Raw genomic sequence first — 13,728 nt, forward strand, 5'->3', positions numbered from 1 at the left:
GCTCATGCACAGAGGCATGGACAGTGCAGAACATCATTGTCCCTGTAATTTCCTGATTTTCAGTAGAGTTCACATGAAAGGAAGTTGTTAGGTTTGGAGGCTGTAATTCTAGAAGATGCTGGTTTTCTAAAGACTTTTCATTCCTCATATTTGAATAAATTTCTCTAATAAATTTTCATTCAGATTTTCAGGAAAATAGATTCCAATTCCACTGAATACAAAATTCCAATAAGATTTTTTTTAAAATTCATTGGGATTACCCCACCTACTGAAAGTGGAATTAAGAAAACAAGGAAAAGGCATGGCATTGCATTTGACTGAATATCAGGCTTCAAAATTATGTCAAAATATTAAAGAGGACCCATCCCAAACAGACAGATCAGTTTTTCTCAACCTGGTACCTTACATTTGTGTGGAACTACAGTCTCCAGCCTGTATGACTTTCCTTTGTCCAGTGGCAGGGTTGTACTGTAACACATCTGAAGGTTGGAGAAGACTTAGACACTCAGATGAATTGATAAATACTGTATCTCCAAGGAGAGGAACTGGTATCCTAAATCACATAGTAGTAAACGAATAGTACCAAATAATAGAAAAGTAGGAGCAGTGTTGGTATGTGAATCAACAAGGTGTCAGGAGCTTGTGGTACAGCCTGTAAGATCTCATATTCAGATCTCTACTTGACTTTGAGTTCACTGCCTGAGCAGATCTAGCAACCTCAGTCTTGCTAGCAATACAATGGGGAGAAACTGGACTGACTAAAGAGTATGTGTGTGAAGGCCTGGGGTCGGGAGGGTTATATAGGTAGGCACACCATGAGTGGAACCCGGGGGTCATACTAGGTGGTCCTGGAGGCCACTTTTGATTCGCTTTGTTTCTATATAAAGATAACCCCCGATCTGAAGTAGGGGGCACAGATGTGGTTATCCAGTGATGAAAGAGCACACTCTTCATGGGAATCCATCTGGACAACTCCACTCTCTCAGTCCGAGCCTCTCTCCATTCCTTTGCGTAATACGTATGTGCAGGGAGCTGATGTTCTGTGCTGTAAATCACCTAGCTCAACCTGTATTCCTTTTATTTTTCCTTCATAAACCATGCCCTAGTCTCCTTTTATCGCGGATCTTCCGCTTTCGCTTTGGCAAACGATAAAGATTTGGTCTTGTACGAGAAAAGGCGCACGCACGCACGGAGGGCACGTGCCGAGAGGGCGCGCAAGCCAAGCCAAGCCAAGCCAAGGCAAGGGAAAAAGCGCCACGGAGTGCATTGGCAAGCATAACCGGAAGGAGGAGCTCGTCACTTAATCATGTCCGTAAGCGCCAGAGCGTTCCCCCCCCCCTTAAAGAAATCCCCCAATAAATTCACTTTGGCCCGAAGGACCTCCTTTTCCGGAGAGGGGGCGGGGGCCGGAGTCAAGGTCAGCGCAGCCAAAGTAACCCGACCGCAGGGGTCAAAGTTAAGGCCTGATTTACGGCGGCTTGGAAACCACTCCTCCCGCCTCGCTATTGGAGGCTGCGAAGGTCGGTGGCCCGAGCAGCTGGCGGGGCCTGCAGGACGCCCCCCTCCCCAGCGCTCACGGCGCACCCCCTTTCGACGCAATGATTCAAGAGGGAGACGAGAGGTTGCTGACACATCCGGCTGCCTTTCCTGTAGAGCAAAACAGAGCTTCTGTCCAATGCAAGCGGTAACAAAGCAGATGGGATTTTAGTAAGGAAGGATACGAGAACGCCCACTTCATGGCATCTCTCCTTGCGACCTTCCCTTCTGCAAGCAGTAATATTCACAAGCCAGAAGCAAGACAGTACGCGATACTGGGCCTAAAATCGTGCATACGCTTCAGGCAAAGCACGTGCAAGCAAGCAAGCAAGCACCTCATTTGTTAAAAATGCTTATCAAAAATTCATGTGCCTCCCTTACATATGCCTTCCTCACAGTCGTCTTAACAACTGATCACCGGCAAGGAAAGGCAGAGAGAAGTGGCCTTCCATTTCTGTGAATGCATTGTTAATGAATTCCTTCTGAGGCTTTATGCATTTACACATCTGGCCCTTCCGAGATGCAACACTGAAAGGATCTCACATTAACAAACAAGAAAATGGGTTGTAGGGTATACAAGGTGGATTTAATGCATTTAATCTAATGCATCTTAGATTAAAAAAATCTAAGATGCATTAAGTTTCTAATATGTTTTAGTCCGTTGATGCAAAGAGGGAGAGAAGATTAATTACTCAAAATGCCACCAATTCTTCTAGAATGGACATTTTCAGAAAAGCAATCCACAAGCAATCAGAAGCAATCCACACTCTCAGAAATGTATACACTGCATTTTTATTTTTTGGTTAAACCCTGGATCAATTTCACTGATGTTTCTCAGAAATTGCAAGATAAAGGAGGAATAAATCCAGTGAATTGGCCAATTTAAAGGATTTTTGCTCACTTATTGATGTGCATTTATTGATGAATAAATGCATTCATTTATTGTATTCCTATTATTTATTAGTATGTTCATTAATGTTTGGTCCTGTGGTGTTAAATAAAGAACATCACTTATTCAATCTCAATGACATTCAAGAGAAATTATGTATTATAATATATTAAATAATGTAAGTACAAAAAAAACCAAGTTATATATTACTAACTTATGCATTCCCTGTCCCAAACAGATGTTGGGTAAAGCAAGTTGCACTGAAATAGGCTTCCTTAGAATCAGAATGGCAACATTAGCCAGAGTACCTGCACATTTCTAAATACTTTTGCAAAATCAGAACTTTGACAAAAACTTATCTTTGATCAGGGATACTTTAAACCTCCCCCCACCAAATTGCTGCAAAACAAGACCCATTGATTTCAGTGCAGCTTACTTTGAACTGACACACTTAAGTATCCGAGCATTGGCCAAGTGTATACATAATTGTATTTCTTCCATTTTTATGGAACAACTCCTCTGCCTCTTTAGGTATCTAATTAAAACCTGTCATCAAAGCACCTGAAAAATTAATTTGTGCTCAAGAGCAGTAGTAGCTGAATCTTAATCCTAACTGTAACATAGAATTTACTATTTACTGATGCATGTAGTAGCATCAGTTTACAAGTCCTTTCTGACATATTTGCTTCCCCCATCTCAGAGAAGCATTTTAAATATCTCCATTCTAAGCAAATTTACCCAGCAGTCACGATTTCCACAACTGTGTAGGTCTGAGCAGAATGTTAGTACAATAGCCAGTAGAATCAATAGAATTTACCCTGTGATCCAATCCTTGTTTCCTTTCTAGTAAGCCAGGCTGATTTCACTGGGATTTACTCTCAGTTCTGTACATAGGGCTGTAGCCTTTATGTTCCATATATTACATACAAACACATTAGGACCCAAGCATTAATGGGTAGCACAGATTTTAATCTGTGGGGCTGAGTTTGAAGGGCAGAATTCCTCTCTGTGATATTAGAGAATGAAAAACAAAACATCAAAGAGGCCCTGGCCTAGCTAAGCATAGTAACTGTTGTTTACTATATTGTAAATTTCCCTCACACGTATTTCAGTGTCTTCAAAGGCACTTATAATGAGATTTCGGTAGTATGCACATTTAGTTAAATGCAATTAATGATATGATTGATTGCCATATGATCAAATAACCAAGAACAAACAAACAAAAAGAACTTCGGTTGGTGGACAGCCCTTATATACACGCATGCCATCTTAAAATATACATTACATTATAATGTTGATATTTTTATAGAGATTATCACTTCTTATATGTACAAGTCCCCTAAAACAGAGTTGGACGTATGTATATATACATATTTAAATTACAGGTTTTCTTTGTGGTAAAAAAATACAGATAAGTTGGGCCCTGTTCCTTCAGTTTTTCAGAGGACCGGAAACCAAACCAAACAGATTGAGGTCTTTGAGCATTTATTAAAATTCGGCTCGGCTTTATGCAGTTCTCGTCCTCTTGGCTGCGCTTTGCTTTCTTCCCACCGCCTACTAAACTTCGCACAAAAGAAAGATAACCTAATTCTCACAGGAATGGAGCCAAAGCGGCTACAGCAACAACCCATTCAGACACGCGTTCAACTGCACGCGCTTTCTCCTTTCCCTCCCTACGTACGCACACACACGCACACGCTAAAATGATATGCACAACAATCACGATCACAGGGCCTCGCTCTGCAATCACCGGCCGATAGGCCTGGACTTATTCCAGAACAGGACGCCAACGATCCTCGCAGAAAGAGAGAGAGGAGGCATTCACAGGGACGGCGGCCCCGCGAAACGGGAAGCCACCGAGGGCTGGAAAGGCTCCCGCGCGCCCCCTTTCCCCGCTCCTCTCCTGTCCCCGCAAGTCGGCAGGGGCGCCTGGTGAATTTCTGGCCGCCCGACTTGCTGCCTTCCGCGCCGCCCTTCGCCCCCTCTGCGCTCCGCAGCGCCTTTGTCTCACGGCGTGGCGCCGCCGCTGCTGCTGCTGCCGCCGCTGCTGCTTTTCACCTTGGCCACCACCTTCTTCTCCTTAACCCTCCGGTTCTGGAACCAGATGGTGATTTGTCTCTCGGTGAGGTTGGTGGCAGCGGAGATCTTCCTCCTCTTGTCCTTGGTGATGAACTTGCTGTTGGAGTACTCCTTCTCCAGCTCTTTCAGCTGCCCCTTGCTGTAAGGGATCCTCTTCTTGCGGCCGCGGCGGAAGGTGCAGGCCTCCGGGGGATGCTGGCCTACAGCTTCTGACCAAGCGAGAGAGAGAGAGGAGACCCGGTTAAACTAGCCACGGGGTAGCAAGGCAGGCCTGCCGGCGGAGCTCGCGGAGGAAGGAATTTGACAGCCGCAGCCCAGCCCTTGGTCTCCCCCGCGCGGGAGCGAACCTGACTGGCACGAAAGCGCCCAAGCGCCCCGCGAACCTGCGTGCACCACTTTCTCTGCCCGCCGCTCCCTTCTGTTTCTGCGCCTCCTTGCCCAAGTTATCCTCACAGGCGTTGCCGCCAGGAGGTTTCCTTAGTCCCCGGCGCAGTTGGGCCGGGGCCGCACCCCGGTGCTCAGGGCAGCGTAGCCCCGATTCTACGCGGCAGCTGTGCTTGCACGCAACATCCTAGTGAAATCAGCTGCGCTCGGCAGAGCAGCCGAAATCTGACTGGACCAGGTTAATCGTGTGTGACTTGACCAATGCAAAGGCGGGGAAACGGGAACCTAATGGATCCGCTGAGCAGGAATTCCTCTCATTTGCTTCCAGGTCCAGTACAATCAAGGGAACTGATGCAAGTTTACAATTGGGTGATATATCCGAGTACTAGCTTCTACCTGTCCAACCCCATCCGCTTCACTTCCCTTCGGAACAACAACAATGGGGAGATTAAGATTACACGTGATTCCTAATCAAATTGGTTTTGTTGGAGTTTCAAACTGACTAAATCGCGTTCACAAAGTTTGTAAACAATTAAATTGACGTTACTCCCGTAGAAAAGTCTTTTGTGCAAGAATGGGGACATAGGAGTTACTAAGCACTAGGTCCTTGAATTGCTCATCTCCTTATTTCCAGGTCTTTGGTCCTACGTATATTATCATCTCTACTTCTCTCATATCTAGATGTATAATCGTTCATTTCATACAAACTTTAAGCCTAAGCCTATTGCCTGCCTCTGCCTATGAGCACTAGAATTTCAAGAAGACTATAGTAATGAATACAATCAAGCAACTTGATACTTTATAGGAACATACAGAGGAGTAATGAATATGTCTTATTTACTGTTGTGTCTGAGGAAAACAATGGCAATCTAAGAAGTGAATTTTACATCAAGTCTCTCACAAAAAAATTGAATATAAACAATTATTTTAATAATCAATGACATACCATTTGCAATGTGCTGAATGAAAACAATTAAAATTGAGTCCCAGTACTGGGAATAGGCAGAGTAAAATAATAATAGTGAATTACAAAGCATATAGCACAGTGGAAGCAACATTCTTTAGACAGCTGAGTCTGAGGAATTCTTGGTCATTAGTCACTTATTTCACTGTAAGCAACTAGGATTCTGTCTTAAAATGGCAGAAAAATGCATTTTTAAATGTTAGGTCACTGACATGGCATTTCACATATTTTCTTCTTCTGTTACAGTTGCAATATTTTTCCAGCCAAGGCAGAGAACAGATTCACACGGATCTAAAAATTATTGTAGAATTATTTCAACCAGGATTTTAGCTCCATTTAGTTATAAGGGATGGGGCAGCAGACAATACATATTAAGCCCATCATCTGCAATTCTAATCCTCAGTGAGGCTTAAGACAATATGAGGCTAACTGTATTTTGCTTAACAGACACTTTAAAAATATGGATGTGATCCAATAGAGGGCAAGTATTCCTAAGCTCTAATACATGTGAATTAAAAGACATCCAGTCACATGAGTAAATCTGCCATTGGAAGAAATGGGTTGGATCCAGAATTAAAATACTTTGACCAGATCTGTTGAAATGAATGTAACTTAGGTCATGCATGAGCTCCCATTTTTTCAGGGGACTTTTCCAAGACTAGATCCAACTCATTACAATTAAAAGTGCCTAATCATAAACAAAATCCTTTACTGAATGTTTGGGACAAAAGGATTTTCTTCATGTTTCCTCTTGTCCTTGATGAAAAATAAGCATAAACAGCAAAATATATTACTAAAATATTTATACTGAATACTTCTTGCACTCCACACCACCACAGTCATACTGTGTGATGCAGCAATGGTAGGTACTTCATTGGTGAAAGAAGGCAGCATACCTGGCCACTGTGCAAAGTGCTATTATTGTGATGTTTCATTGTCCACATTGTAATTGTGCAGCCATTTGTAACCATGCAGTATCATATTAGTGTTATATAATAATTCAAGCATTGCGGCAGTCTTCCCTAACATAGTTCCTCCCAAATGTTTTGGCCTACAAAGCACATCAACCTCAATAACCCCATCCAATTGCCAGATGATGGGAGCTGTAGTCCAAAGGTGAAGGAAAAGCTGCATTAGAGCGCATTTCAGATGCTGACAGGTGTCCAGGGCCTCCCTTACCAACATTTTCAAGAAAATTGTATTTTGAAGTAAGTAAATTAATATGTGCCACCATCTAAAGCAGCCAGGCCATGTTAGCCGAGAACTGTGGGAGCCACGATTCTATAACCTGGAAGGCATCTAAAGATCCTCCCCATTTCTCAAATATAAGATAATTAAATATAGAGTCCATAATTCTCTAACTGCAACACTGGAGGAAATCCAGTGGGAAAATCTCCTGCACAAGGCCAATTCAGAAGTGTGGAGGGATGTCAGCTTTTCCCATTAATTTCATTAGAGTTGCAGAAAAGAACGTTCTGATTTTGCACCCTTGTTTTTTATTGTTGTTGTAGATGAAGTGGCTAAAGAAAAAGAATTCAAAAATACTGAATCAACATAAAATGGAATTTAGGGATATGTACTCTATTATTACTACTACTACTACTACATCTATATTTCTATACCACCCATAGCTGAAGCTCTCTGCTGTAGTTATTGTACTCTCATTATTCCAATATCAAAAAATTCTGAAACAAAACCATTCTGGAAGCATGGAGCACTGTGACTGATGCTACTTGATTTAAAATTTATGTGTGTGTTTTTTTGGGGGGGGGGGCTATAACTATATACATAATGAAAATAATACTGACAGTTAACTGATGTTGTGAGATCAATATATGATATAAAATCATGCTACTGTTGTGTAATATTAACCTTTATCGTTACTGTATCATTTTTGCATATTGTACACCACTTTGGCCTTTGTATAGCTAAAAAGTGGTGTGTGTGCATATCTATACTTAAAATAAACAAATAATATTGGTACATTGCCTTAAGGAGCTATGTTATTAATCCTAAATAATTGCTGAAGACATATGATCTTATAATGTACTGAATCAACATAACATTTATATATAGATATTGGCCAGATGATGTATGTTGTTCCTGAAACAAAGCCAGCACTGTGTAGTGGCTTGGATGCATGCCCATAAGCAAAACAGTCCAAAACTTCTGAAGAGTTGGCAAATCAGACTTAAATCCACAAGAAGGATCTTGGAGACTGATCTCAAGGCAAACAGGCAGATTTCTCTCCTGAAGTTGCGTTTTGTGCAAACTTTTGGAACTGGAATAGTATAGTATGAGTTACTATTAATGAAGAACAAGCTTCATTCTATATGTTGAAACTAGTCCATAAAAGTTAGCTGAAAACTTAAGCTAACAGGTAAAAGTATATTCCACTGAAAAGAAATGGGATTTCTTTCAGGAAAATATGCTGATTGATTGCAGGATATAATTGAATGTAAGCCACATCCTTAGACTTAGTTTCTTCCATTGTCAGAAAACATTCTCTTCATGGAGGAAAGAATATTGCCTCTTGCACTTGCAAACACGGTTAGTGCTAAAATCTCAGGCATGAACAAGTGTAAACATAAACTAATATAACATTACAAGAAACCAAAATGGAAGTCATTTAAGCTGGCATGGGAATATGCAAGCTTTGGGGTTTTACAGAATCCTTCATCACATGGGATGCTATTATATGCTGTGTTCTTGAGTTAGCACTAGAAGACTTATTTTCAAGAAAGCCAGAGAACTACAACTAAATCAACTGGCTGCTGTCTGATAGTCCAATACTGTTCATGAGCTATGCAATCCAAGACAGGCATTCAGGCAGTCCCCGTGATTCCCCACATCATGTGATAAGCTGGAACTGGAGGGAATGGCAGCCAGAGATTGCAGTGGCCCAGGGGACTGTACGACCCCTGGTGGCAAAGTTTTCTTGAACATCCCTGAATGAATGCAGCAGCCATCTAATCTACGCACACTCGCTCACACACACCCCTGCACCCAGATGGAATCCCCAGCATACCCCAAAGAGCCCTCCCCATACCATTTATTTAAGACACACTGCCTACACCTTCAAAGACCACTATGTTTCTGTGGGTGCAAAGTGTTTCCCCTTCCTTTATACGTCCAACCCTGCCTTTTGCTTGTCCATTACAGGGTGGAATTTGTCTCACTCAGGACCTGGACTTCCTAAAGGGTAGTCCAGCCCTTCATTTTTGAACTATTGTGCTCCTCCATTACATCAGGAAGGATCTGGAGGGAAAGGCTGAGCAGTGGAAATGCTAAGATTACACCTTAGTCCTAAGCATGCAAATGAGCAGATAGAGAATCTAGTCATTGCTTTAGGGCTGGTTTGCAAATAAGCTGGCTTAGGGCGATAACCTTAGAGCTTAGAGCTTTCACTTTAATCAGTGCCCAGCTGCCGCTATCCTACATCCTTCAAAATGTTCTACTGATCTCTGGGGAACAGCAATGATATCCAGCAATAATATCCAGTCCTACCATTGCAGTCTGCCTATCTGTTCCTGGGTGTGTGGAGTTGTTGGGTTCTTTCCCTCCTGCATCTGCCATAAGGAATTTGTAATTTCTCTTATCATATACATTTTCTGAGAAAAAATTCATCCTTTTTCCAATGGCTTTGAAGAATCAGAATTCAGCAATACAAATAAAGAGAAAGAAGGAAACAAGCACAGAGACACAAAAAATGGGGTGAGTGGGAAGATAGAAAATAAAGCCCTGCTCTAAAGTACGATATCCTGCACCAGAGCAATACCAGCACCTTGCAACTCTTAAATCAATTAGAGACCTAATTTATTCGGTCAAAATCTGAAAATAAATACATTGACAGGTGAAAGAGCGTAAATCCGCCTCTGTGCAATTTCTATGCTAATCAGGGCTCCTAAGAAATGTGAGAAAGGCACACTGCATATGCTCAGAGACATCCTTGACTTCATCATTAGACTATAGACTACACACCTAAGTAGTCAAGCACTGGAGGATTGGGGCTGGCTCAGTCTGAACTCTGTGTAGTTCCCAAGAATCCCAAGCATTTCAAAGACAACAGGAATCTTTAGCCTGGCTGTTCCATTTGGATCCTGGAAGTGACCAAGAGGGGCACCTGTCAACTTCTAGCAAATACATGCATACAAATATATATGTGCAGAGGTATCTTAGTTCCAGCCATAATGAGAGCATTTCATAGCACAATTCACAACCTTCCCAGGCTGGCCTTTTCCATAATTACTGTTAAACTTGGGGATCCTCCCACACATACAATTTGGTTAAACTCAGACATAAATTATAACAACATTCCAGGTGAGACCGAAAAATCCTCACAGGGCACTGAAATCAGCCACAGAACTCTGTGTGGGGAGCACAGTACAGAGAGGCCACAAGGGCTACTCACAGTATGGCTGGAAATCAGAAGCACACGCTTTGACTGATTGCATATATTCATATGCCAGTTTTCTCCCCCTGTGGAACTCAAGGAGGCTGCATGAGGTTCACAAGTGGTCTCCCCTCTAAGCTCAGGCCAATCCCAAAATTGCTTAGCTCCAACATGGTGGATGCCTTATGCACCTTCAGACTATTCTATGGTCTAACATATTCTAGATAATATTCAGTCTGCGTATTGCCGAGAAGCCGGGAGGTAGACCTAATTTCTTATGCCACGGGAAGAAAATAGCACATGTGTGCGCCACGTTCCGCGGTGCGAGTTTGCCTGGGAACCGATATGTAGTAATTATTATACTACACGAATAAAGAAGAAAGAGTGACAGTCTCACGAGACAGGTCAGAAATAACCAGGGAATTTTCCCAGCAAAGGTAATTCAGCCAAATTCTCAACTCTGGAAGAGATGGGGAGGTGTTAAATAAAGGAGCCTGGGGACTTTGCAGTTTCCAACCACGCCAGCCCCGGAGGATCTGCGATCGTTCGGCCGCGTTTCGGCAGAATAGGGCCCCAAGCCCGTCTCGCTGGAGGGACCGAGGCGCTCCCTAGTTCTGGTTCAACACGTTCCCCCGAAAGCCCCGGGAATGTGGCGCCGCCGTGGCGCTGGTGGAAGGGGGGTGACAGAGAGAGGAGCGGGGATGCAGCTTCTCTGAAGGAGCCACGCGTTACCTGGAAACGCAGATTTCCAAAAGTGGCCCGCCGGGCTCTGCTCTTTGGCACAACACATCTGGTTGTTCCAGCCTCCGGCCAAGGCCCACGGTTCGTGGTACGGGTCCACGGGCAGGAGGGCTTCGTGCCTGGCGTCTCCCGGAGGCCCTCCGATGGCCTGCACCAAGGACACGTCCAGGTAGCTCGCCATCGGCTGGTAAGGCCCCGCGTAACCCGCCGGGTAGATGGCGAACTCAGCCGGCCGCGTCTGGTAGTCCTCGGGGGCAGCCACCGAGCTGCCCGCGTCCAGGTACTTCTCGGTCGGGTAGCCGGTCGGCGGCGGCGGAGGCGGCGGCGGCGGGGGGCACGGCTTGAGGGAGCTCCGCGCCACGCGGTACGAGTAGTAGCCGCCCCCGGTGCATCCGTAGGAGAAGGGCGAGGCGACGGCGGCGGCCAAAGCCTGCGGGATGGCTGCCGGGCACGGGATGCAGGGCTTGGCTGAGCCCTCCCCGGAGCCTGGAGGGGGAGGAGGTCCGTCCGGGGCAGGGAAGCCGGCGCCCTGCATCGCTGCCGGGGCGCCGGGGTCGACCGCAGCCGCGCTCCTGCAGGGCCCGCTAGCCGAGAAGGCGGCCGGGCTCAGCAAGCCGTCCATGCCCTTGCGCGGCGCCTCCTCCGCGCCCCTGCGGGCTTCCGCGAAGGCTGCCTCGGCGTCCATGGGGCGCAGAGCGGCGCGGGACGGCGCATGGGCCGCCTCAGCCCGCGAGCTGCGCTCCGTCGCGGCGGCAGGAGGGACGGGGCCGGGGCACGACTGGGGCCGGGCCGGGGCGCGAGGACTGTTTAAGAGGCTGGCGGCCGCCCAAGGAGGGTCGCCGGGCCCGCGGCCCCGGGCTGCTTCTCCCCGCCAGGCACACGCGCGAAGGACGTGCCTGCGCGCAATGGCGCTCCCATTGGCTGCCGCGCACCCACCGGAGACCTGCCGGGGGGGGAGGCGGCGCGGGGGGGGGGAGCGGCGTTGCGAAAGCGCCTTCCCGGCCAGACGCCAGAAAGGGGGTGGGGCGGGGAGGGGACGCCCACACTCGGGAAGGGGTGGGCAGGGGACGCCTGCGCTTGCTTTCCCTTCAGTCTGACCAGCTGGGCGAGGCGAGGCGGGGAGGGGGCACCCCAGCGCCTTTTCACCCACATGAAATGGACGCAGTTTAATGGAAAGCGGGGGAAAGGGGGCGTTTGCAGAAGGAATCGTCCGGGGTGCCCATTTATGGGAACCTCAAAGGAGAGGCAATACACCAAACTCAATAATTCAGTGGTGATCCGTCTCCAAATTGCACCCAGTTCTTTCGAAACATCCATAACCCCTGAGTCGTTGAGGGGATATACAGAATATCCCTTAAAATCACCGCAACAAGTATTCAGCATTTCTGATCCTTATTTGACAGTGGAAATGCACCAGGGCGCATCCTCTTCCTTGCAGGAACACTGTGCACATGTTAAACACAGGCTTGCTCGCTCTCTCGCGCACACACGTTTTATGTTTTATTCCCAGTAACTCTTAAAAGATACCATCTCACAGGGACTGCATTATGAAAGAAAAGAAACAAAGAAAGAAGAACACAACAAGAACAGAACAGAAAAAAGACGTTTCTGTACAGCACATACATGTACAAAGTGAAAGCGACCCCTTCCACCAATTATTTGCAGAAGTTACCGCTGAAGTTTCAGAAATATTACTTTTGACCAGACAAGAGGCAGGCCTTTCTGATTTAGCATGGGCATGGGAAGAGGAACTCAGCTTTGACATGCTGTGGAGTTTGGGAAGTTATTTGTAGAAAGTTGACTATGACACACTGTGCACATTCAGACTATTTTATATAATACAGGAGAGAGACAGAGAAAATGGATACACATGTGTGAATGTGAATAAAAAAATAAGAGAAAGACATAACCCAGAGAAGAGAAAGTGCTATTGTTATATAGCATCTTATACAAATTGAAAATAATGAGTAGCTTTTTTGTATTAGAAATGCAAATAAGGCAGGAACTTCTTGTCTGAGGTGTATTCCTGAATACAACTGACTTCCTAAAGTAGCAGCATATATGTGGATATAATCACATGCAACAAAGGAGGAGAGAAAAGAGAGCTTCAGATCCTGAAATCTGTTAATTTTTATGATGTTTTAATATGTTTTAATGGTATATTTTATATTGTTTTAAAATATGCAGTCGTGAACTGCCCAGAGAGCTTCAGCTGTTGGGTAGTATAGAAATCAGTATCTCCTTAATAGACAATCAACACCCATCTAGTTTTCTATCAGGATTTCTCCCAACCAAGCAACTTTCTTCCCCCCAAAAAACCCTTCACTAGAATTCTGCTGGGTTTGTAGGAGTACTTTCTTTTTATATCACTGATTTCCTTTGTCATCTTTCTTTTTTCCCTTTTCAGTGTAAGGAATTTCTGTTTTCCTTTTTTTTTATTTCTATTTATTTGCAAATAGACACCAGACCCAGAAGAGAGTGTCTGCTAATGTCAGTTGCCACTTTTATAGGGAAATGCATATAATACGCAAGTTATGTTTTAAAAATAGATTAATTCTTCCCTCTTTCTCTCACATGCTCTGTCACACACATGAGACTCACAGAAAACAATATCATATCTCTCCCAATTTCCATGTGGGAAAGTATGCATATATCTAAATGGAATAAAAATAAACAAGAATTTCTGGCACACACCCCTTCTGTACAGACTTATTGAAGATCCTGATTGAATTCAGTGTTCAG

At 45.0% G+C, this 13,728-nt stretch overlaps 1 protein-coding gene across 1 annotated transcript; it reads right to left on the reverse strand.

The window, feature by feature from the left end:
- Positions 1–4,432: 4,432 nt before the first annotated feature.
- HOXB13 (homeobox B13) lies at positions 4,433–11,671 on the reverse strand. The gene is made up of 2 exons (XM_044444507.1): positions 10,978–11,671; positions 4,433–4,713 (listed from the first exon to the last, which is right to left on the reverse strand). Exons 1-2 carry the CDS (start codon positions 11,669–11,671, stop codon positions 4,433–4,435), a joined length of 975 nt encoding a protein of 324 aa, XP_044300442.1.
- Positions 11,672–13,728: the final 2,057 nt, after the last annotated feature.

This window comes from Varanus komodoensis, unplaced genomic scaffold (assembly GCF_004798865.1).
Source record: "Varanus komodoensis strain SLA01 unplaced genomic scaffold, ASM479886v1 scaffold45, whole genome shotgun sequence".
NCBI lineage: Eukaryota > Metazoa > Chordata > Lepidosauria > Squamata > Varanidae > Varanus > Varanus komodoensis.